Raw genomic sequence first — 26,658 nt, 5'->3', positions numbered from 1 at the left:
TTGGCAACGACATTGATGACGATGATGGCAAAGTTGGCGAAGACGGTGATGATGTTGCCGATGGCCACACGATACGATGGGATTCATTTCGCACCAGTCCCTTCTTGTTCGACGCGGCAATGGTGATGCATGTTGAACTTCTTTCGTACCGTACGCAACCAACCGTGCTAATCGGATGATGATGATGATGATGACGACGATGATGACGATGGGATGATTTCACATTCTCTCAATAAGTGAGGTATGGCACGGTTTATGGGCACGATATGCAATGAAAATGTAAACACGCTCCCTCCAACTTCGCCTCTCCCACTGTCAAACACGCTGACACGCTCACGCACGCTCGCTCGCTCAATCACGACTGTGGTGGTGAAGGCGGTGCCACGCGGGCGGGCAGCTGGCGATGGATGGAGGATGTGCCACGTGACCACCAGCAGCGCAGTCACCAGCGGGCATACACCATCTCACTACCGATACCACCTGCATCGCGACCACCGCCACCGGCACGACAAACACCATCAGCTATGCCACCTCCACCATCATTATCAGCAGCAAGCACCATGCATCACCAGCAGCAGCAGCCACACCATCACCGCTAGCATGGCCAACATCATCAGCTGTGCCACCACCATCGTCATTATGAGCAGCAGCAGCATCATCACCACCACCATCCACACCACCACCACCATCCACACCACCACCACCCACTCCACCACCATCCACACCACCACCACCACCACCATCAACACCACCACCACCACCAGAGCCACCATCAACACCGGTGCTAGCAGTATCATTCCCACCTCTCACCTCCTCCATGACCATCGCAGCGACCATCATCACCATCATCACCAACATCACCACCAACAATCTCGGAAGCTGCTATAGCAGCAGCAGCAACGATAACAGCTGTTTCATCACCTGCATCACCTCCACCAATTATTCCCCAACCCCATGATTCAAGTATTTGTCCTGATTCATGGTCGCGATTCGATTCAGAGTATACAGTATATATTAGTCAAATGCCGTGGTGAAAGTCGTGACCTCTAGTGGCTGGTGGAATCAAACCATTGCAGCTGTACGTACAACAGAGTGAGTTTCAACATATTGATTCTCTACACGCGTCGATGAATTCATCCAGCAGTGGATTGACCATTGCAGATGTCGGTGATGACTTATTCTACCCGTGCGCCGTGCGATTTGGGACTCGAATTTGTTCATCGATAGATTCATCGCGACATCCATAACCACCGCTACGTCCACCTTCACCACCACCACCACCATCGTCATCACCACTGCCAGCTGCAACGACACCACCACCAGAGGTACCCACAACTGCATCATCACCACCACAACCTCCCTCCCATCACCAAACTCCCGTCGTTATGATCGCCACCATTTACTCAACCACTAGCACCTAAATACACCTTCAACACAGGCCCACCTCTACCGACGTTAACACGTTACCACCACCTCTTCCGCTGTGTCCACAACTCAGAATCAGACTACAGGGACTCCTCTGCTTATGAACATTCGACTTGTGAACTTTCAGAGATACGAACAAACCTGGCTGTATGTCCAAGCTGCCTGTTCGGATCGAAAGTTCAACCGCCGCGCAACAGATGGCGGTGGTGGCATCTACATCTGCAGAACGTGAAGAACCAGTGGCATCTACATCTGCAGAACGTGAAGAACCGGTGACATCTACATCTGCAGAACGTGAAGAACCAGTGGCATCTACATCTGCAGAAAGTGAAGAACCAGTGGCATCTACATCTGCAGAACGTGAAGAACCGGTGGCATCTACAGAATGTGAAGAACCAGTGGCATCTACATCTGCAGAAGGTGAAGAATCAGTGGCATCTACATCTGCAGAACGTGAAGAACCGGTGGCATCTACATCTGCAGAACGTGAAGAACCAGTGGTATCTACATCTGCAGAACGTGAAGAACCAGTGGTATCTACATCTGCATAACGTGAAGAACCGGTGGCATCTACAGAATGTGAAGAACCAGTGGCATCTACATCTGCAGAACGTGAAGAACCGGTGGCATCTACAGAATGTGAAGAACCAGTGGCATCTACATCTGCAGAACGTGAAGAACCAGTGGCATCTACATCTGCAGAACGCGAAGAACCGGTGGAATCTACAGAATGTGAAGAACCAGTGGCATCTACATCTACAGAACGTGAAGAACCAGTGGCATCGACATCTACAGGGGATTATACAACTTTTAAAGCCATTCCCCGTGTTTTGTGTACAAGCCGTACAATGTGTTTGGAATCGACAGGAGTAAAGTTGGACTTACGAAAAAAATCGACTTACGAACAGACATCTACAACCTAACTAGTTCGTAAGTAGATGAGTCTCTCTATTGATTCATACTGGAGCAATCCCATGAGCCTATGACGCTCTTTTTCTCCACAGACGTCCAAAATGTTCCACAGATGTTCAGGAGACGTGTATGGAACTGAAACCTGCCCCAACCGTAGCACAACGCACCACCGCCACCACGAATACTACCAGCACAGTGGTCACTGCCACCAGCTCCTCGACCAATTGCCAACAGATGCCTCCACCTCCGCTCCGCACAACGACAATCCCCGCTACCCACCGACTATAGCCGCTGACACCGTTATCTAACCACACAACGCCACTGCCACCACCACCTCTGCCATGTTATCACCACCGTCACCTCATCCACCTCCAATCATCCCCCCCCCCCTCCTCCACCTCTACCTTCTCCAATATCTCATCAATTTCCACCAAAAATCTCCTTCATCATTTCCTCCTCCACCACCACCACCACAATTACCAACGTCAGCTCCACCATCTCCTTGACGACCTTCACAATCTGCTACCACCATTAGCACCCCCCCCTCCTGCATCATCACCACCTCCCCTCGCTCCTTCACCACTGCTACCATCACCGCCACCACCTCCAACATCATCACCTTCACTACCAACACCACCAACTGTATCTCACCCTCCACCTCTTCCACCATCACCACGACCATCCTCACCTTTACCTCCACCTCCACCACCATGCCCACGACTGCCGTAGCCACTACATCCATCGCCGTCACCGCCACCAACAACCACCACCTTCACCACCTCTTACACCATCACCTCCACCATTTTCACCACTTTCCCAATCTCCACCATCACCTCCACTACCTCCTGATCCAACACCACCTCCCCACCTCGCCGTTCCCAGACGAGCGCACCTTTTCCTGCTCCTCCTGCTGCTGCTGCGGCTGCGGTGGCGCGTGGCTCAGAGCCGCTTGCCAGTGGCCGCGTGGCCGTTGTGGTGGCAGAGCCGCGGCTTAAAGTGCATCGAGTTCTCGTGGCCAGCGTGAGCGCCGTGCTGCTGCTGCTGCTGGGCGTGTGTGTGGCCGTGCCCTAACGCGTTCCCGGCGGGCGCCAGCACTCCTCCTCCTCCTCCCACTCCTCCGATTCCTCCTCCTATTCCTCCGATTCCTCCTCCACCTCCTCCTCCCGCCCCTGCGGGCACGAGCAGCCCGGCGCCCGCCGAGTCGTCCTCCTCGTCGTCGTCATCGTCGTCGCGGGGGAACGCGTGGTAGCGGTGCCGCCGCCCGCTGCCGCCGCCACCGCCGCCGCCCACGGAGCGGCGCTTGGGGGTGAAGCGGCAGGAGAGCCATCGCCACGCCTCGGCTACTCACACGGGGGGGGAGGGGGGACGGGGGGACGGGGGGGGGAGGAGGAGGGGGAGGAGGAAGGGGGGAGGAGGGGGGAGGAGGGGGGAGGAGGAGAGGAGGGGGGAGGATGGGAGGAGGGAAGAGGAGGAAGGATGGTGATGGAGGATAGGGGAGGCGGAGAGGGATGGAGGAGAAGGGAGGAGGGACGAGGAGGAGGACGAGGGGGTAGGGAGGTGAAGAGGCGGCGGGGATCAGGGAGGAGGGGAGAAGAGGGGGAGGATGGAGGAGGAGGGGGGAGAGTGAAGGAGGAGAGAGGAGGAGGGGGAGGTGGAGGGGGGGATCGGGGAGGAGAGGGGGAGATGGGGGCAGAATAAAGAGATGGCAAGCGCTCCCCACCCCGCCCGTGCGGTGTGTAGGATGAGATGAGAAGCGGCCGGGCACCCCCAGCGGCAGCTGTCCCTGTGCGGGGCGAGGGGCACAGCAGCAGCAGCAGCAGAAGCAGCAGCAGCAGAAGCAGCAGAAGCAGCAGCAGCAGCAGAAGCAGCAGCAGCAGCAGACGCAGAAGCAACAGCAGCAGAAGCAGCAGCAGCAGAAGCAGCAGCAGCAGCAGCAGCAGAAGCAGCAGCAGCAGCAGAAGCAGCAGCAGTAGCAGCAGAAGCAGCAGCAGCAGTAGCAGCAGCAGCAGCAGAAGCAGCAGCAGCAGAAGCAGCAGCAGCAGCAGCAGAAGCAGCAGCAGCAGCAGAAGCAGCAGCAGTAGCAGCAGAAGCAGCAGCAGCAGCAGAAGCAGCAGCAGCAAAAGCAGCAGCAGTAGCAGCAGAAGCAGCAGCAGTAGCAGCAGAAGCAGCAGCAGCAGAAGCAGCAGCAGCAGAAGCAGCAGCAGCAGCAGCAGCAGAAGCAGCAGCAGCAGAAGCAGCAGCAGCAGCAGCAGAAGCAGCAGCAGCAGAAGCAGCAGCAGCAGAAGCAGCAGCAGCAGAAGCAGCAGCAGCAGCAGCAGCAGAAGCAGCAGCAGCAGAAGCAGCAGCAGCAGCAGAAGCAGCAGCAGCGGCGGCAGCATCACCGTGCCTCTCCCACATTCCTCCAAGACATCTGCAAATCCGAATGCGCCGTCTTTGCTCGTCTCTCCTCGTACCGATGGACGCCGCCGTTGGCGAAAACCGTCACAAGGCTACGTAGTCCACCGCGACCCGGCATCGACGGCGGGGGACAGGCACAAAAAGTTTCCCGATTTAAAGCTTTCGTGACTGCAGGGATTCATCTTCTTGGTTCTTTCGGTAAAGTCATCACGTGGAAGGGAAATAATAAAATAATAAAAATAAAACGTAATAAAATAATTCTCACGACGTTTCGGCCGCAGCGCAAGCAGCCGTCCTCAGGTGAAGAACAGGTCTGTCGGGGAGGACGGCTGCTTGCGTTGTGGCCGAAACGTCGTGATAATTATTTTATTACGTTTTATTTTTATTATTTTATTATTTCCCTTCTATGTGATTTTACCGAAAGAACCAAGATGAAAAAAGTATCCCGTCCGACAAAAAACGAGGCCACGTAGCTGGTCACCGCGCAGGGACAGCTGCCACTGGGGGCGCCCTTGCAAGCGTGTTGAGCCGCGAGTCTGGGTCGCTCGTGCATCACGCACGGTGTGCGCTCCGTTCCAACACAAAACGACGGACAGCCTAGTCCAGGGGTCGGCAACCAAAATAACAAGAAGAGCCATTTCTTTCCAATTCAGTACAAAATTCAGTATTTCAAGAGCCGCAATGCATCTGAGTACATACTGTGCATACGTACTCATCGTCAAGAAGCAGCCCGTAAAGAGCCGCATGCGGCTCCGGAGCCGTAGGTTGCCGACCCCTGGCCTAGTCCATCCACGAGTCACGCAGTTCATCAGTAAGTCAATTAGTTCAGAATATGCGCCATCGATCCGTCAAATGAACAGCGCATCAATCAGTCAACGAGTTAATTATTCAATCGGTAAATCCATCTGTGGGACAATTTAGTCAATCACATGTAGTTCGTTTTGGACGCACGTGTAGGGTGCACAACGATAGGAACATGAAATGTGATGCTGCTGTTCGAAACAAATGGAAGGAGCAGGCAGTGCCAGATTATCCTAGTAGCAGAAGTAGCTACATGTGTAGTAGCTACATGTGTAGTAGCTACATGTGTAGTAGCTACATGTGTAGTAGCTGCATGTGTAGTAGCTACATGTGTAGTAGCTACATGTGTAGTAGCTACATGTGTAGTAGCTACATGTGTAGTAACTACGGGCCCCGCACTTTCAAGGGCCCCGCGCTAAATGCTTTCAAGCTATCAATTCCGGTTCAATGATTCTGAACTTGCTCTATTACTATAGTACTATACCGCCTTCGACTTTTATGAACGACTGGGTGTTTTAGGTTAGCGATTTGTCGTATTATCTGGCTGTATAGCAAATATAAATGATACAATTACTTTACTATGCAAGTTAGAAAAATGTGTTTTTAATATTTAAGTGTTTTTTTTTAGGGCCCCTTTATAACATATGCCACAGGCCCCAAAACTAGCTTAATCCGGCACTGTTAACAGGAAAGAGAGGAAGACCTGACAGAGAACAGCTTCGAGGATTTTTGCACACAGGGTTGGTGTACGGTGCTTTTTCTGCAATATTTTGCAGTCTTTTCTTGGATTTTCTGTTTGCACATAGTCACTTTAAGATGTTTTCTTGTTCATGTTTTAGTTTTTTTGTTTGTTGCGGTTGCACCCGATTCAAGAGCCGAATGGCTCACAAGGCTATACCTAATAAATGAAACTTGAAAACTTGAAACGTCGTCATACACGAGATCGGTGCCGGAAAGATGTGGCCGCGACTCGAGCATATTGGCACGACAAGACAGAGACAGAGCGAGAGAGCGCGAGAGAGATTGAACGTGTAAACAACAAAAAAACGACGACGACGACGACGAAATGTGCAGTGGACACCTCCGCGATGATCGGCCCACGGTGGGATCGCGACGTCGCTGACTAGCAAGTCGATCGAGCGGAACCACAAAACGACGCATATCCCACCAGGCGGTCCGGCACCCGTATCGAAACCACTAAAAATACAAACTTATTCTTAGGTTTTTTCGGTAAAGTCACGTAGGTAAAACATTAAAATTAATGAAAGTAAAATAAAATAATAATCACGACGTTTCGGATTTTTATTTTATTTTACTTTCATTAATTTTAATGTTTTACCTACGTGACTTTACCGAAAAAACCTAAGAATATGAATCCTTGCAGTCACGAAAGCTTCAAATCTAGACTCAAATACAAACGTTGAAATCCGTTCCGAGCGGTACCGGCGAGCTGTCGGAGCTGCGCATCGGTGAGGCGCCGGTCGAGCCAGAGCAGGAGCCAGCTGATGCCCAGACCAAGCGTGAGTCCCAGCAGCAGATCCACCTCCTGCTTGCTCAGCGCAGGAGTCACCGCGTACCCGTCGGGGCTGTGCACCTCTGCACTGTCGCCCGCGTACGGTACCACGTAGTGCACATGGTGCCTGCGTGCACCACACGGAACGGGGGGGGGGGGGGGTGGAGAGGTGCAGCGGTGGTGAGATGTTGGCTGCCTCGCCTGGTCTACAGGAGGTCGTGGGTACGATCACGACCCTGACGCCTGCTGCTGTATATTTGGAGTTTGCGTGTCTCTCTCTCTCATTATCATCACGGTGGCTAGGAGATGTTGACTACCTCGCCTGGTATGCAGGAGGTCGTGGGTTCGATCACGACCCTGACGATGCCTGCTGTGTGTTTGGAGTTTGCGGTGTCTCTCTCTCTCCCCGTGGTGAGATGTTGACTACCTCGCCTGGTATGCAGGAGGTCGTGGGTTCGATCACGACCCTGACGATGCCTGCTGTGTGTTTGGAGTTTGCGTGTCTCTCTCTCTCATCATCATCACGGTGGCTAGGAGATGTTAACTACCTCGCCTGGTGTACAGGAGGTCGTGGGTTTGGTCTCGACCCTGATGCCTGCTGCTGTATATTTGGAGTCTGCGTGTCTCTCTCTCTCTCCGTGGTCGCGCGGATTTTTTCTCCGGGTCCTCCGGTTTCCCCCCTCCACATTTAGAATGAACGTCACGCGTTTAGAGAGTATTCATAGAGTATTTGGCTGCTCTACATTTCCGCATGATGATAAGCCACTGAGCTATCATTCGTGGTGGCCAGGTCGCTTCTGAAAAAGAGCTACACAGCAGCTCAATGGGTCCTTACCTGGCAAAAACAGTAGTTTAGTTTTTTTCTTCTTGGCTCTTTCGGTAAAGTCACGTAGAAGGGAAGTAATACAATAATAAAAATAAAACATAATAAAATAATTCTCACGACGTTTTATTATTATGCTTTATTTTTATTATTTTATTACTTCCCTTCTACGTGACTTTACCGAAAGAACCAAGAAGATGAATCCCTGCAGCCACGAAAGCTTTAAATCGAAATTTAGTTTAGTTTTGTTGGTGGGAGGCACTTTCCACACACAAAGACAAATATCACCTATATAGCCTTGAACAGGCTGCTGGGGCAAGAGCTGTCAACGAGCACCTATGCACGTTGAACTTCTTTCGCACCGTACGTAGCCAACCATGCTAATCGGAAGGACAACAAACTAAACACCAAAATGAGTTCTGAGGAAGTGAGTTCTCGATCTGGAACCCGCGGAACTTAGGAACGGGTTTCGAGAGCAGCACTCCATCTCCTCCTGCAGCTCACCAACGTCGCGTGACGTCACACCCCGACCCCTTCCGCTCTCCACTGTCGACCACCTTCATCGATTCGTTCGTTCGATCAGTCGATCGGTCAATCAAATGTTGCGCTGTGCGTGCGTGGTGGAGCCACGTGGAACGGTACAGCAGAGGCTAGCAAGGCCTTCCCTGCTTTGGTAATGTGTTAAACCAGGGAGTATGTAATTGAGATGATCGCGTAACAACGTTTATGTGACCAGGCAATAGCTAATCGAGATACACCCCGTTAGCTGATCTATTTAATGACGAGGCGAGATGATTGAGGGTGCCTCCAAAAAAATGTTAACACTTACATGGGACTGTTGTTTTTAATGGAAGAAGAACGGATATGAATGCACTGTAACATGATAACAAATGTAATCCACCATTGGAACCTCATTTGCCAGTAAAAAATATGATCATTGGTTTTTTACCCTTTTATCTGGCAACAAAACTGACACCTTTTTTTTTACAAGGAGTCATGTTTGCATAGACCACAATACCTGCAGTCATAACGCAAACAAAAAACACAACTCTGATAATATATGCACTGTCCTTGAAGTTGATTGGTCCACACCCGAGACAGCTTTCCTTAGAGCCTAGTCTCACATGGGTTGGACCAGATGACGCCAATTATGGCTGCAGGTATTGTGGTCTATGCAAACATGACTCCTTGTAAAAAAGGTGTCAGTTTTGTTGCCAGATAGAAGGGTAAAAAAACAATTAACAAATGTAATGTTAATAGCTTCAAAAAGTCAAGGAGTCTCCACTCGTTCGCCATCGTTGTCGGCACGTGGCCTGGAATCTTGTCCAGGAGGTCTCCAGAGCCCAGAGGCGGTGTTGTTGCAAATCCTCAGAAGTGTTCACATTTTTTTTCGATTTAAAGCTTTCGTGACTGCAGGGATTCATCTCCTTGGTTCTTTCGGTAAAGTCACGTAGAAGGGAAGTAATAAAATAATATTGTGTTTTATTTTTCTTATTTTATTACTTCCCTTCTACGTGACTTTACCGAAAGAACCAAGCAGAGTGTTCACATTGTTTGTTGAAGCACCGCCTGCATTTCAAACCAAGCCGGGTCGATCGCTCCGACGAACGAACACCCGAACGAATCGATAGTTGACCAACACTCGTCGACAAATGGGGCCGACAACGGAGGGGGCATGTCTAGTGCGCCGGGGGTGATTCATCATCTAGCAGCATACATTTTTGTCGTTTGTTGTTGTCCGGCCGATGATTTGCGGTCGGTCCACCCTAACCGGGATGACGTGACGAGATGGGTGGGGGGGGGAGGGGACGGTGGCGGTGGGTCGGGGGGTTAAGTCACGTATGTATAAAGATAAAATAATAAATTACATAATAGCATACTACGACGTTTCGACTGCAACACAAGCAATCATCATCATCAGGCATGAAAGAAAGAAATAGCAACAAAAATCTAACCAGAAAACTATAGACAGACACACGAGCAGACAGACATCACAAAGACACACAGAGAGAGAACACGTATCGGCAGAAGTGTGATGTCTTGTCTGCTTGTGTGTCTGTCTATAGTTTTCTGGTTAGATTTTTGTTGCTATTTCGTTTATACCTGATGATGATGATTGCTTGTGTTGCAATTCTGAAAGTCGTAGTATGCAATTATTTAATTTATTATTTTATCTTTATACGTGACTTAACCGAAAGAACCAAAGAATAATTCCTGCAGTCACGAAAGCTCCAAAATTGAGATTCATGTCATAATTGTTTTTCTCTCCGCGCCGTGTAAATCCGAGCCTGCCGATGTCTCGCTGGGGGCTCGCTCGGTGGCCGCACGGCTTGGGATGGTGCCGGTGGGAGTCTCGCCGGGGCCTGCCGGATGGACCACCGTGAAATCCGTCTCCCCTTCGACGATTCCGCCCGCTAACTCACTTGCCGCACAGCGCAAACACCTTCGAGGCTATATCGGGAGTGGTGGGGTGGGGGGGGGTCTTTGTCTTTGTCATCCCCTTCCGAGACGAGGAATGGATTTGTTTTGTCCCCTCTCCCTTATCCGGCCAATTATTCCTCATCTATATGCAAACGAGGCTTTGCGCTGCACGCGTCAATTTGTGAATGTGCATCATCAGCTGACGGACGGGAACGGAGGAGAGCGTGTGATTGGTCTTCGGGGAACGACTGCGGGCAAAGATAAAAGATCCCCCGAAATTGCCTTAGCAGACATTTAGCGACCACCGCCGCATTGCCATCACAATAGGAAAGAAACAAGACAAAGATCCCCCGTGTAGCCTGTAACAGACTGTTGGGGCAAGTGCTGTTAGTGAGCAGCACCTAATGAAGGCCGGCACGGCACACGAGGGGGTGGGTAGTCAGCACCACGTCTGGGTGCCTTTGTCTCTCCCGTGGCGACATTTACATACACTGCAACAGGTACTCAGTTGAGGCTGAGTCGACCTAGGGAAGGCCCAGGACCGGTTCAGATATTCATCCTCTTATGTTCACCGTGAGCGGGAATCTAACTGAGGGCACGGGGTTCGTAGCGCAGTGCGCTAACCACTGCAACACTGCTCACACCCCTACTGATATGCACACAGGGATATATGATCATACACAGATAGATAGATAATAGCACGTATACTGGACACACAATAACATACAGATCACATGTAGACTACAGCTTACATTTCCTACGAAGTGGCAGTCATGCCACCAGAGTACTTGTGCCATGCTAGGTGCACTTTGAGGCCACGTAAAGTGTGGAAGACTCGATGCTGGGAGGAGGTCATGGGACAGACCCAGGTGCCATGCGTTGTCTGGTTGAGATGATTGGCAGATGCACCACTTGTGCTGCCCGCTGTACCACCTCGCTGCATTTTATCCACCCGGCACTCCGCTCGTTGTTGTGAGCGTCGCTCCTCCGCCCTCCGTTGTTGTTGGAGGGCGACTGCCTCCAACTGTCCAGCAGCGTCCTTAACGAGCCTCCATCGAGGCCGACTTTAACACCGCTGGTACCAGTCATCGGCAAGTCCACTCAGCTCCACATCCTCCTGAACCTCATCACTCCATCTCTTCTCTAGCCCGTGTCGTGCCCGTTTAGCCCCCTCTACCCAGCCAAACAGAAGCTGCTTGGGCATGCGGGCTACATGACCCAGCCAACGCAGCATTGCCTGCCGGAGGAGCTCACCGATGGGACTTTGTTCAGATCTTTAAAGGATCTGTGAGCACCGCACACAATCCAGCCTGGCTAAACCCAGCACGGATCGTAGATAGGGCAGCATTAATGTTTCTAACCGGCGCACGTGTTCCTTTCAAAGGTGCACCTTAAGACCACGTGGTGGCCGAGTTTAGCGACGCATTTATATTTACGCGATCTAATCCAAAAACAACCGCTATTATGGATAACATTGGTCGCTATAGCCGACTTGTACTGCGTTTTAAACTCCTTTAAAAGGCTCCACGTTTCGCAAACATAGAGAAGGGAGGGAAGGGCATCTCTGTGGCCGAGAAGACCTCCGATTAGCGTGGTTGGTTGGCTACGTACGGTGCGAAGAAAGTTCAACATACTTTCGTGTTTATAGGCACGGTGTGCATATTGTGTGTGTGGATGTTTTGTGTGCATGTCTCTATGTGTTTGTTGTGCATATGTTGTGTGTATTTTGCATGTTTGCTTGCGTTGTATGCAATGTGTATATTGTTTGTCATTTGCATGTTGTATGTAATTGATATGTTGTGTGTATGTTGTTTGCTGCGTGTTGTATGCAATTTGAATATTTAGTCTGTGCGCAAGTTGTATGTAATTTGTATGTTGAAGGTTGTGTGTATGTTGCATGCTGTGTGCATGTTGTATGTAAATTGTATGTTGTGTGTATGTTGCATGCTGTGTGCATGTTGTATGTAATTTGTATGTTGTGTGTATGTTGCATGCTGTGTGCATGTTGTATGTAATTTGTATGTTGTGTGTATGTTGTTTGCTGCGTGTTGTATGCAATTTGAATATTTAGTCTGTGCGCAAGTTGTATGTAATTTGTATGTTGAAGGTTGTGTGTATGTTGCATGCTGTGTGCATGTTGTATGTAAATTGTATGTTGTGTGTATGTTGCATGCTGTGTGCATGTTGTGTGTAACGTGTATGTTGTGTGTATGTTGCATGCTGTGTGCATGTTGTATGTAATTTGTATGTTGTGTGTATGTTGCATGCTGTGTGCATGTTGTATGTAATTTGTATGTTGTGTGTATGTTGCATGCTGTGTGCATGTTGTGTGTAACGTGTATGTTGTGTGTATGTTGCATGCTGTGTGCATGTTGTATGTAATTTGTATGTTGTGTGTATGTTGCATGCTGTGTGCATGTTGTGTGTAACGTGTATGTTGTGTGTATGTTGCATGCTGTGTGCATGTTGTGTGTAACGTGTATGTTGTGTGTATGTTGCATGCTGTGTGCATGTTGTGTGTAACGTGTATGTTGTGTGTATGTTGCATGCTGTGTGCATGTTGTGTGTAACGTGTATGTTGTGTGTATGTTGCATGCTGTGTGCATGTTGTGTGTAACGTGTATGTTGTGTGTATGTTGCATGCTGTGTGCATGTTGTGTGTAACGTGTATGTTGTGTGTATGTTGCATGCTGTGTGCATGTTGTGTGTAACGTGTATGTTGTGTGTATGTTGCATGCTGTGTGCATGTTGTGTGTAACGTGTATGTTATGCGAGTCTGTGCGCGAGTTCCCCACCTCCCGCACACGCAGTGGCACACGCGGTCCTCCCCGCGAAGGCGAGGGAGGATGTAGTTGTGGAATCGGTCCAGGAAGGCGTTCGTGTCCAGTATGCCCGCCAGAGCCTGCACCACACGCGACACCACCACCACCGTCATCATCATCACCACCGTCGTCATCATCACCACCGTCATCACCACCACCGTCATCATCATCACCACCACCGTCATCACCACCACCGTCATCATCACCACCAACGTCATCATCATCACCGTCATCATCACCACCACCATCATCACCACCACCACCGTCATCATCACCACCGTCATCATCATCATCACCGTCTTCATCATCACCGTCATCACCACCACCACCGTCGTCATCACTACCCCCACCGTCATCATCACCACCACCGCTGTCATCATCATCACCATCGTCATCATCACGACCACCGTCATCACCACCACCGTCGTCATCACCACCACCACCACCGTCATCACCACCACCACCGTCATCATCATCACCGTCATCATCATCACCACCACCGTCATCATCACCACCACCGTCATCACCACCACCGTCATCATCACCACCGTCTTCATCACCACCGTCATCATCACCACCACCGTCATCACCACCACCATCATCACCACCACCGCTGTCATCATCACCATCGTCATCACCACCGCCGTCATCACCACCACCGTCATCATCACCACCACCGTCATCATCATCACCGTCATCACCACCACCACCGTCGTCATCACTACCCCCACCGTCATCATCACCACCACCGCTGTCATCATCATCACCATCGTCATCATCACGACCACCGTCATCACCACCACCGTCGTCATCACCACCACCACCACCGTCATCACCACCACCACCGTCATCATCATCACCGTCATCATCATCACCACCACCGTCATCATCACCACCACCGTCATCACCACCACCGTCATCATCACCACCGTCTTCATCACCACCGTCATCATCACCACCACCGTCATCACCACCACCGTCTTCACCACCACCGTCATCATCACCACCGTCATCATCATCACCGTCATCATCATCACCACCACCGTCATCACCACCACCACAGTTATCATCATCACCGCAGTCATCACCACCACCGTCATCATCACCACCACCGTCATCATCACCACCACCGTCATCACCACCACCGTCATCATCACCACCGTCTTCACCACCACCGTCATCATCACCACCACCGTCATCACCACCACCGTCATCACCACCACCGTCTTCACCACCACCGTCATCATCACCACCGTCATCATCATCACCGTCATCATCATCACCACCGTCATCATCATCACCGTCATCATCATCACCACCGTCATCATCACCACCGTCATCATCATCACCGTCATCATCATCACCACGGAGACCACCACCAAGGACTCCCGTGCCGTGTCGGCCCTCGGTTGTGTGTTCGACCGCACTTCACCGCCGACTCACACGATCGGTGTGGGTCGGTGGACGGGCTGTCCAGGGATCGGGAACGGGACAGCCGCGGTCAGACCCGGCGTGGGCAGCCGGGTTCGCGACGCGGTGCGCTCACCGCTGCGCCGCCACTCCGCGGGCACGAGACGGCAAAAAAACGAGGAATACAAAATTCGATGCAAAAAAAAAAATCTATAAAAAGCCGCGTACGTGCGCGCGCGTGTTTCTCTATCTGTGTGTGTGTGTGTGTCTGTCTGTGTGTGTGTCTGTCTGTCTGTGTGTCTGTCTGTGTGTGTGTCTATCTATCTGTGTGTGTGTCTGTCTGTGTGTCTGGCTGTGTGTGTGTCTATCTGTGTGTGTGTCTATCTGTGTGTCTGTGTGTCTGTCTGTGTGTGGCGGTTAGCGCGCTGCGCTACGAACCTGGCGACCCGGGTTCCATTCCCGCCCACGGCCAATACCGGTGACGATTTTCTGAACATGGTCCTCCCCTAGGTTGGCTCAGCCTCAAATGAGTATCTGGTGCGGTGTGTAAACATCGCCACTGGGGAGACAAAGGCGGCCGGGCGTGTTGTCGTGTGCCGTGCCGGCCTTCATAGGGGCTGCTCGCGAACAGCACTTGCCCCTACAGTCTGTCCAGGCTATACGGGGATCTTTGTCTTTATGCGTGTGTGTGCAAGATTCTATTCATACGGCCATGAGTTGGCAACCACTGAGACCCTGAGTGTGACCCTGGGTGTGACCCTGGGTGATGAAACCGGGGCGAGTGAGTCGATGATCTCAACCCGATCATCAATGACTAACAACGAAGAACCCCATCGGCTCACGTAGAGACGCACAGACTTGCATCGAAACTCACAATAGATTCACAGATTACATAATTTACATAGGAAACCGCAGCGCCTCGCACAGAGACGCATCGACTTGCACAGAGACGCATAGATGTATGTAGAGACTCGTAGATTGACGTGGAGACCCACGCGTTCGCATAGATTCTGTAGTGATTAAACCAAGTTCTCACATGCAGTAAATTGATGGTCTCAGCCCGACCCTCCAATGGCTGAGCAACAACACAACCACATTGCGTTTGGTTCTGCACTTAATTAGATTAAAATCCAGCAAAACGAGAATTCAAAATGTTAGTCTGCCTTTCTAGATTTGAAGTTTTCGTGACTGCAAGGATCCACACTCTTTGGTTCTTTCGGTAAAGTCACGCGGGTGAAAAAAATAGAAATAAAAATTAAATGAAAGTAAATTCAATCACGACGTTTCGATTGCAACACAAGCAATTTTTTTATATTTTATTTTTTACCTACGTGACTTTACCGAAAGAACCAAAGAGTATACGCCTGCCTGTCACGCGATAAACGGCTCGCTCCGTGTGGCAGGGGGAGTGGCCTGGGAGAGCCCCCCCCTCCCCCCCGCCGTGTGCAACGCAGGGGTCAACCTCGTTTTTTGGGGGGGTCTCAGATGTAGCTCTGTGATGTCCGCTTGCCACAGGGGCCTCGCGGATTCATCGTCTGGCGAGGCGAACGCCACTTGCAGCGCAGTCGGGACGAGATTGAAGGACGTTTTTTTTGGTGGGGGTTCGGGGGTAGGGGGGTTTAAACAAGATATATATTTACGTCTTCTTGGTTCTTTCGGTAAAGTCACGTAGAATGAAAATAATAAAATAGTAAAAATAAAACATAATAAAATAATTCTCACGACGTTTCGGCCACAACGCAAGCAGCCGTCCTCAGGTGAAGAACAGGTCTGTCGATAAGAAATGTATTTACGTGTTTGTATTTTTAAATCGATACCGGTGAAAGTTTAAATTTTGATTTAAGGCTTTCGTGACTGCAGGGATTCATCTTCTTGGTTCTTTCGGTAAAGTCACGTAGAAGGGAAATAATAAAATAATAAAAATAAAACATAATAAAATAATTCTCACGACGTTTCGGCCACAATGCAAGCAGCCGTCCTCATGTGAAGAACAGGTCTGTCAGGAAGACAGCGTCACCTGAGGACGGCTGCTTGCGTTGTGGTCGAAACGTCGTGAGAATTATATTTTTTTACCGAAAGAACCAAGACCAGTGAAAGTTTGTTTTGCCGAAAGGTCAGACTTTCGATATCCGTACTCTTCTAGCACTTCTTCTTGAAGTCGGCAAGACTTTTCGCCACGAGTCATTAAAGTACTCGAACAATACTCTACAGGGGAGTGAGTGGGGTGATGCTTTTTGGGCAATGGGCCATGTTCAGAGAGAGAGATGTTAACTACCTCGTCTGGTTTACCGGAGGTCGTAGGCTCGATCCCGACCCTGACGCCTGTATTTGGAGTTTGCGTCTCTCTCTCTCCCCCCCTTGGGGATATTAATTACCTCGCCTGGTGTACCGGAGGTCGTGGGTTCGATCCTCAACCTGACGCCTGCCGCTGTATATTTGGAGTTAGCGCGTCTATCTTTCTCTCTCTCTCCCCCCGTGGTCGCGTGGATTTTTCTCCGGGTCCTCCGGTTTCCCCCCTCCACATTTACAAACGTGCGTTTAAGAGTAAGTGGCTGCTGTACATTTCCACGCCATGATAAGGGCACTTTACTAAGCGGTCGATTGTGTTGCGCCCGAAACGTCGTGATTGATTTTATTTCATACCCACGTGACTTTACCGAAAGAACCAAAGGGTATGGATTCTTGCAGTAACGAAAGCTTAAAATCAAGAAGAGCTATGTAGCTCAGTGGGCCTTACTCTGCTAAAATAAAAAGTTTAGTTTAGTGAAGACCTACCTTTCACACTACTATCCCTCGCCTAGCCCAACACTGACCCCAATACAACACGAGCCCCGAATCAAGTTCTAACCGGAGTCCTGATGCTGACCATAACCCCCCTAGTAATGGCCCTAACTCCAACATTTACTCGCAAGCATCGTTAACGGCTTAACACGTAGGCTTTCGCGACCAATATTATTCATAATCACCGTTTTTGGGTTTAGATCGTGTTATTTATAAATGTGTCGTAACCCTCCACCAGCCGACACGGCCAATCAGTAAAAAAGTGTCACGTTGACAAAAGACAAATAGTTCACTGCTTTAGCCCACCGGTGTGTTGAAGCGTGAACCCACAACATTTACATTTTGAGTACGACGTTTCGCTGGTAATTGCATCCAGCATCATCGGGCAATTCGCCACCATGTCAACGTGACACTTTTTTACTGATTGGCCGTGTCGGGTGGTGGAGGGTTACGACACATTAATAAATAACGCGATCTAAACCCAAAAACGGTGATTATGAATCGTTAACGGCATCGGCACCAGCACCAGTAACCTCGTTCAGCACAATCATCACCAGAACCGTCAGCACCGATATCAGCATCAGCATCTTTATCATTGTATTTGACATGCATCTTTGTCTGCGTATACGTTAGTACAACAGTCACCCTGTATCTGTAAGGTCATTGTAATCCTCCTGTGGATTAATCTAAAAAAAAATCCGACTCATGCCAACCGGGAATTTATTACGTAACACTAATTTATAATTTGTGCAATATTCTCGATTTCACATGACACCGTTGTTTTTTTTGTTGGGGGGGTCTGAATTATATTGGCTTCTTCACTCGCTGTATATCATTTGTTTTGATGTTGTCATCTTGGTCACCACCACCCCCCCCGGCCCCCACCCCCAGGTCACTCTTGCAAAATAATCTCCTATCCTGAGCTCCTTAGTTCTCACCTCCGATTCGCGCGGTTGGCTACGTGCGGTGCGAAAGAAGTTCAACGTATGACAGACACGGAGCAGGCTTTCGCGACCAATATCCACAATCGAATTTTTTTGGATCAGATCGCGTAAATATCAATGTGTCGTTAAACCCGCCACCACCCGACACACACAGCCAATGAGTGAGGTTTGTTACGTCCCAATCCCGGTGCGGTGGAGAGTTCATCAACAGCTCTCCAACACACACCGGTTCGTGCTGTACTAGTAACGAGTTGGCACGACGTTCTGTTCACGTGACAAACCTCACGAATGGGCTGTGTGTGTCGGGTGGTGGCGGGTTTAACGACACATTTACAACTACTAATAGGGATTTTCCCCTTTTTTCTGGCAACAAAACTGATACCTTTTGCAAGGAATCACGCTTACATTAACCACAATACTTGCAGTCAAATGCAAACAAAAAACAATACTCTGATAATTTATGCATTGTCTTTGAAACTGATTGGTCCACACCAGAGACAGCTTTCTTTAGAGCCTCGTCTCATATGGTGTTGATTCCTTGCAAAAGGCATCAGTTTTGTTGCCAGAAAAAAAGGGGAAAATCCCTATTAGTATATTTTGGTACTGGCAAAGGAGGTCCCATGATGACACATTTACATTGACGCGATCTGATCCAAAAAACGTCTATTATGGATAAGTTCAACATACTACACACATCGGAACTTAAATGTGAACATCACGAGTAACAGCAACGGCATCGACTCCTCCTCCACGTCACAAATGAGAGCGCAGTCACCCACAGTAGCACCATCATCACGATTATCACCAACACTACCGCCAAAGACAAAGACCCCTCCCCCCCTTCCCACCCCGTGTAGCCTTAACAGACTGTAGGGGCAAGTGCTGTTAGCGAGTACCTATGAAGGCCGGCACGGTACACGAGGAGGTGGGTGGCCATCACCACGCCCGACCGCCTTTGTCTCCCCAGTGGGCTATTCCTACACACCGCACGAGGTGCTCATTTGAGGCTGAGTCGACTTAGGGGAGGCCCAGGACCGGTTCAGATCATCGTCACCGGTGTTGGCCGTGAGCAGGGATTGAACCCGGGTCGCCGTGGTTTGTAGTGCAGCGTGCTTGGACATGGGTGAGTCACAACCATTTCCCTGTTCACCTCGGAGTGTGACGGAGATGCCCTCTGGCCCCTACACGATTTCACACGTTTTGACTACACAGTTCGAAAAGGCTACCCGCTGTTGTACCAGTGGAAGTTCCGTCTGGTACAGATCCAATGCGAGGCCGATCGACGCCGTTGGTCAACCTTGTTGTATGTATGCCGATGACCTGATAAATATTGGTCACTCAGTGAGTTGGAGACGCCGCGACTGAACCTGGAGTGTGCCACTACGTCATTGTTCGTCATTGCAAGGCCCAGCGGGCCACTGGCGGCCCCCTGGTGGCCTTTAGTGCGGCCTTTGAAGTGTGGGCCTCCCCAGCAATACACAACGAGTGACAACACCACACCTCCATCATCATCGTGCTGCTGTCAAACCCAACAGCGGTTTCAAATAATGTTGTGGCAGCCCTCACACACTGACGATATCTTATCGGCTAAAGTGGCCCCACTCTGGAAATTAGTGAAGAACACTGCAATAACAGATGGGGGCCTTACAATCAGCCCAAAATAAAACAAAGCACCCGTATGGGTGTTTTATGTCGTCAAATGCACCACCCCCCCTTAACCTTCCATGAACAACTGGGATCGTTTTGGAAAGAGTGAAGGGGTTCCCCTATCCGAGCAGTGTGCTAATGATCGGTTCGAATGTAGCAGTGCAGGTCGCAACCTCAGTTCAGCGGAGTTAACTTTTCATCAGCCGTGTAGCGATGTGTAATGTGTCTGGCCAGTCGCTCCATGCAGAGCTCCGGGTCATCTCAGCCACAATCACGCCCTATCTCATCTACGACTGCGAAGTGTGGACCCCATTTACGGAAACACCTGCGCCGGTTTGAAACATTCAAGGTTCGCCTGCATGCAATTCACCGTGGGTTTAACCGGCCTGCATTGTGTAAGGCGCTCACAGATCCATCAGAACTCTCTACGCAGACCCATCAGTGAGCTCTTCCAGATGAGGCGACGTTGGCTGGGTCACGTAGCCCTAGTGCCGGATGAAGATAGTGCGGGGCCTGTAGCAGATGTTATAAAGGGGCTCTAAAATAAAAAAAAACTGAAGTATTCAAACACAATTTTTTTTTAACTTGCATAGTAAAGTAATTGTATTTTGTCATTTGCTATACAGCCAGATAATACGACAAATCGCTAACCTTAAACACCCCAGTCGTTCATAAAAGTTGAAGGCAGTATAGTACTATAGTAATAGAGCAAGTGCAGAATCACTGAACCGGAATCGATAGCTTGAGAGCATTTAGCTCGGGGCCCTTGAAAGTGCGGGGCCCGTAGCATGTGTAGTAGCTACTTGTGCTACTACACATGTAGCTACTACACATGTAGCTACTTGTGCTACGAGGATAATCCGGCACTGTGTGTCCAGCCACCGCATGACCATGCAGCTTCTGTTAAGCCAGATAAGAGTGGAGCTAAACAAGCACAGCACGGGCCAGGGAAGAGGTGAGATGATGTGGTAGAGGATGACTTGGGGGTTGAGTGGACTCGCCAACAATTGGTACTCGTGGTGTCAAAACAGATACGCGGACAATACATTTCCACCAGATGTGTCTCCCCACGTGTAAAATAAAAGGATGTTTTCCATCACCCAACAGGCCCCACTGCCTTCTGGGAGTGCACAATTTCAGCAGCATTGATTTAGTACAAAGCAAGCTCTTGACTGGATTCCACAACCGTGTCTCATCAGCAGCGTAAGGCTTTCGTCAATCAATAGCCAAGCACCTGTGCCTATTACGTCTGGCACTTCAGCAGCTTAGGGATCAACGCAGAACTATGTAAAAAAAATCCTCAAAATAATCATTAGCGTTCGTTCGTTTCTCAGTCCGCTTCTCCTGGCGAGGGTCGCGGCGGCGGCTGCGTGTTGAGTAGTGGCGGTCCATACCTCCCTTTGCCTGGTGACAGACTCCAGCACTACTACACTACACTATACACTACACTATACACTATACTATACACTACTATACACTACACTATACACTACACTATACACTACACTATACACTACTATACACTACACTACTATACACTACACTATACACTACACGACACACTACTATACACTATACACTACTACACTACACTATACACTACACTATACACTACACTATACACTACTATACACTATATACTACTATACACTACACTACACACTACTATACACTATACACTACTACACTATACACTACACTATACACTATACACTACACTATACACTACTATACACTATATACTACTATACACTACACTACACACTACTATACACTATACACTACTACACTACACTATGCTACACTATACACTACACTATACACTACTATACACTATATACTACTATACACTACACTACACACTACTATACACTATACACTACACTATACACTACACTATACACTACTATACACTATACACTACTACACTATACACTACACTACTACACTACACTACTATACACTACACTATACTACACTATACACTACACTATACACTACTATACACTATATACTACTATACACTACACTACACACTACTATACACTATACACTACTACACTAATACACTACACTATACACTACTATACACTATACAGTATACACTACTACACTACACTATACACTACACTACTACACTATACACTACTATACACTACTATACACTACACTATACACTACACTACTACACTACACTATACACTACTATACACCACTATACACTATACTATACACTACTATACACTACCACACTATACACTACACTATACACTACCACACTATACACTACCACACTATACACTACCACACTATACTATACATTACACTATACACTACTATACACTACTACACTACACTATACACTACACTATACACTACACTATACACTACTATACACTACACTATACACTACTACACTATACACTACTACACTATACACTACTATACACTATACACTACTATACACTACCACACTATACACTACCACACTATACTATACACTACTATACACTACACTATACACTACTATACACTACCACACTATACACTACCAGACTATACACTACCACACTATACTATACACTACACTATACACTACCACACTATACACTACCACACTACACTATACACTACTATACACGACACTATACCCTAACTATACACGACTGCGCTATACACTATTATACACTACTATACACTCCTATACACTACACTATACACTACTATACACTACTATACACTACACTATACACTAACCTATACACTACTATACACTACTATACACTACACTATACACTACTATACACCAGAGGTGTGGACTCGAGTCATGTGACTTGGACTCGAGTCAGACTCGAGTCATGAATTTGATGACTTGCGACTCGACTTGGACTTGCATAACAATGACTTTGTCCCACCTATGAGATGTGGACTCGAGTCATGTGACTTGGACTCGAGTCAGACTCGAGTCATGAATTTGATGACTTGCGACTCGACTTGGACTTGCATAACAATGACTTTGTCCCACCTCTGCTATACACTACTATACACTACACTATACACTACACTATACACTACTACACTATACACTACTATACATTACACTATACACTACACTATACACTACACTATACACTACACTATACACTACTATACACTACTATACACTACTACACTATACTATACACTACTATACACTACTACACTATACTATACACTATACACTACTATACACTACTACACTATATTATACACTACCACACTATACACTACCACACTATACTATACACTACACTATACACTACTACACTACACTATACACTACTATATACTCCATAATAGAGGGTTTTTTGGGGTTAGATCGCGTAAATATATAAATGTGTCGTTAAAACGAGTAAGGTTTGTCACGTGAACAGAACGTGGCCAATTCGTCACTAGTACAGCATCACCGGTGTGTTGGAGAGCCAAGCCACAACATTTACAATCTGAGTACGACGTTTCGCCAGTAATTACAACCAGCTTCATCAGGCGACAGCCAGATTTGTGGAGAAGTCCACCTGATTCGTTCGTTACATAGAGGCGTAGATGTGGTGACCACGCTTCTGCGCTCTTGTGCAAAGTGGGGGGAGGGGGGGGGGTGATTACTGAGGCAACGTTCATTATGCATGCGCATGATGCGAGCCTTTTGATCTTGTCCTTCCTGTCTATTGTGTGTATTAAAATAGCCCTACCAACGGTAATCCCTATTGAAGTGTGGTGCCCTTCATAATCATGCATTTAAATAATGTGTCATTCGATGATTCGCTTCCACGCAGCACTAAGGAGGTAGCTATCCGAACGGGTAAAATTACTATACACGACACTATATACCAGAGGTGTGGACTCGAGTCATGTGACTTGGACTCGAGTCAGACTCGAGTCATGAATTTGATGACTTGCGACTCGACTTGGACTTGCATAACAATGACTTTGTCCCACCTATGAGATGTGGACTCGAGTCATGTGACTTGGACTCGAGTCAGACTCGAGTCATGAATTTGATGACTTGCGACTCGACTTGGACTTGCATAACAATGACTTTGTCCCACCTCTGCTATATACTACTAAACACTACACAAATACAAAGATCCCCCGTATAGCCTTAACAGACTGTAGGGGCAAGTGCTGTTAGCGAGCTCCTATAAAGGTCGGCACGGCACACGAAGGGGTGGCCAACACCATGCCCGGCCGCCTTTGTCTTCCCAGTGGCGATGTTGACACATCGCACCAGGTACTCATTTGAGGCTGAGTCGACCTGGGGGAGGCCCAGAACCGGTTCAGATAATCGTCACTGGTGTTTGCCGTGAGCGGGAATCGAACCCGGGTCGCCAGGTTTGAAGCACAGCGCACTAACCGCTACACCACCGCTCCCCACTAACTACACTATATACAATACACTACACTATACACTACACTATACACTACTATACACTACACTATACACTACACTATACACTACACCATACACTACTATACACTACTATACACTACACTATACACTACTATACACTACTATACACTACACTATACACTACTATACACTACTATACACTACACTATACACTACTATACACTACACTATACAATACACTATACACTACTATACACTACACTATACACTACACTATACACTACACCATACACTACTATACACTACACTATACACTACTATACAATACACTACACTATACACTACTATACACTACACTATACACTACACTACACACTACTATACACTACACTATACACTACTATACACTACTATACACTACACTATACACTACTATACACTACACTATACACTACACTATACACTACACTATACACTACTATACACTACACTATACACTACACTATACACTACTATACACTACTATACACTACTATACACTACACTATACACTACTATACACTACACTATACACTACTATACACTACTATACACTACACTATACACTACTATACACTACACTATACACTACACTATACACTACTATACACTACTATACACTACACTATACACTACACTATACACTACACTATACACTACACTATACACTACTATACAATACACTATACACTACACTATATACTACTATACACTACTATACACTACACAATACACTACACTATACACTACACTATACACTACTATACACTACTATACACTACACTATACACTACTATACAATACACTATACACTACACTATACACTACTATACACTACTATACACTACACTATACACTACACTATACACTACTATACACTACACAATACACTACACTATACACTACTATACACTACTATACACTACACTATACACTACTATACAATACACTATACACTACACTATACACTACACTATACACTATACACTACTGTACACTACACTATACACTACACTATACACTACACTACTATACACTATACTACACACTACACTATTATAGACTACTACACTATACACTACTATACACTACTATACACTACACTATACACTACTATACACTACACTATACACTACTATACACTACACTATACACTACTTTACACTACACTATACACTACACTATACACTACTATACACTACTATACACTACACTATACACTACTATACACTACACTATACACTACACTATACACTACTATACAATACACTATACACTACACTATATACTACTATAAACTACTATACACAACACAATACACTAAACTATACACTACACTATACACTACTATACACTACTATACACTACACTATACACTACTATACAATACACTATACACTACACTATACACTACTATACACTACACTATACACTACACTATACACTACTATACACTACACAATACACTACACTATACACTACTATACACTACACTATACACTACTATACACTACACTATACACTACTATACACTACACAATACACTACACTATACACTACTATACACTACACTATACACTACTATACAATACACTACACTATACACTACTATACACTACACTATACACTACACTATACACTACACTACTATACACTATACTACACACTACACTATTATAGACTACTACACTATACACTACACTATACACTACACTATACACTACTATACAATACACTATACACTACACTATACACTACTATACACTACTATACACTACACTATACACTACACTATACACTACTATACACTACACAATACACTACACTATACACTACTATACACTACACTATACACTACTATACACTACACGAAACACTACTATACACTACACAATACACTACACTATACACTACTATACACTACACTATACACTACTATACAATACACTACACTATACACTACTATACACTACACTAAACACTACACTATACACTACACTACTATACACTATACTACACACTACACTATTATAGACTACTACACTATACACTACACTATACACTACACTATACACTACTATACAATACACTATACACTACACTATACACTACACAGCGTGTCACCTGGGCCGTCACCGGGGTCTTCGCCCAGTGTATTATTGCCAATAAAGGTGCGTTAGAACAAATAAAAAATTAACCCGTAAAAACAAAGTTTTTCACTATAAATCCTTTATATGCGTGGCGGCTAGAGTCCTCTCGTCCTCTGGCTTGAGATGGCTGCCACCTACGGGTCAGATGATTGCCTGCCACCATTAAGCAATTGGTAATTCAATCTA

The 26,658-nt window shown here is 47.4% G+C and overlaps 1 protein-coding gene across 1 annotated transcript in view; it reads right to left on the bottom strand.

Moving 5' to 3' along the window:
• Positions 1-3,404: 3,404 nt before the first annotated feature.
• The window catches only part of TMEM240 (transmembrane protein 240), a 28,742-nt gene continuing 5,488 nt past the window's right edge, over positions 3,405-26,658 (bottom strand). The window contains exons 2-5 of the mRNA XM_078873416.1: positions 13,088-13,194; positions 6,979-7,175; positions 3,517-3,677; positions 3,405-3,467 (exon numbers count right to left, since the gene is read on the bottom strand). Of these exons, the coding sequence (XP_078729542.1) occupies positions 3,405-3,467; positions 3,517-3,677; positions 6,979-7,175; positions 13,088-13,194 (528 nt within the window). The remainder of the gene's footprint in view (positions 3,468-3,516; positions 3,678-6,978; positions 7,176-13,087; positions 13,195-26,658) is intronic.

The sequence above is a fragment of the Lampetra fluviatilis genome, chromosome 36 (genome assembly GCF_964198595.1).
Source record: "Lampetra fluviatilis chromosome 36, kcLamFluv1.1, whole genome shotgun sequence".
NCBI classification, from domain to species: Eukaryota; Metazoa; Chordata; class Hyperoartia; order Petromyzontiformes; family Petromyzontidae; genus Lampetra; species Lampetra fluviatilis.
Note: the sequence above shows the minus strand (reverse complement) of the source record. Positions and strands in the feature narration are given on the sequence as shown.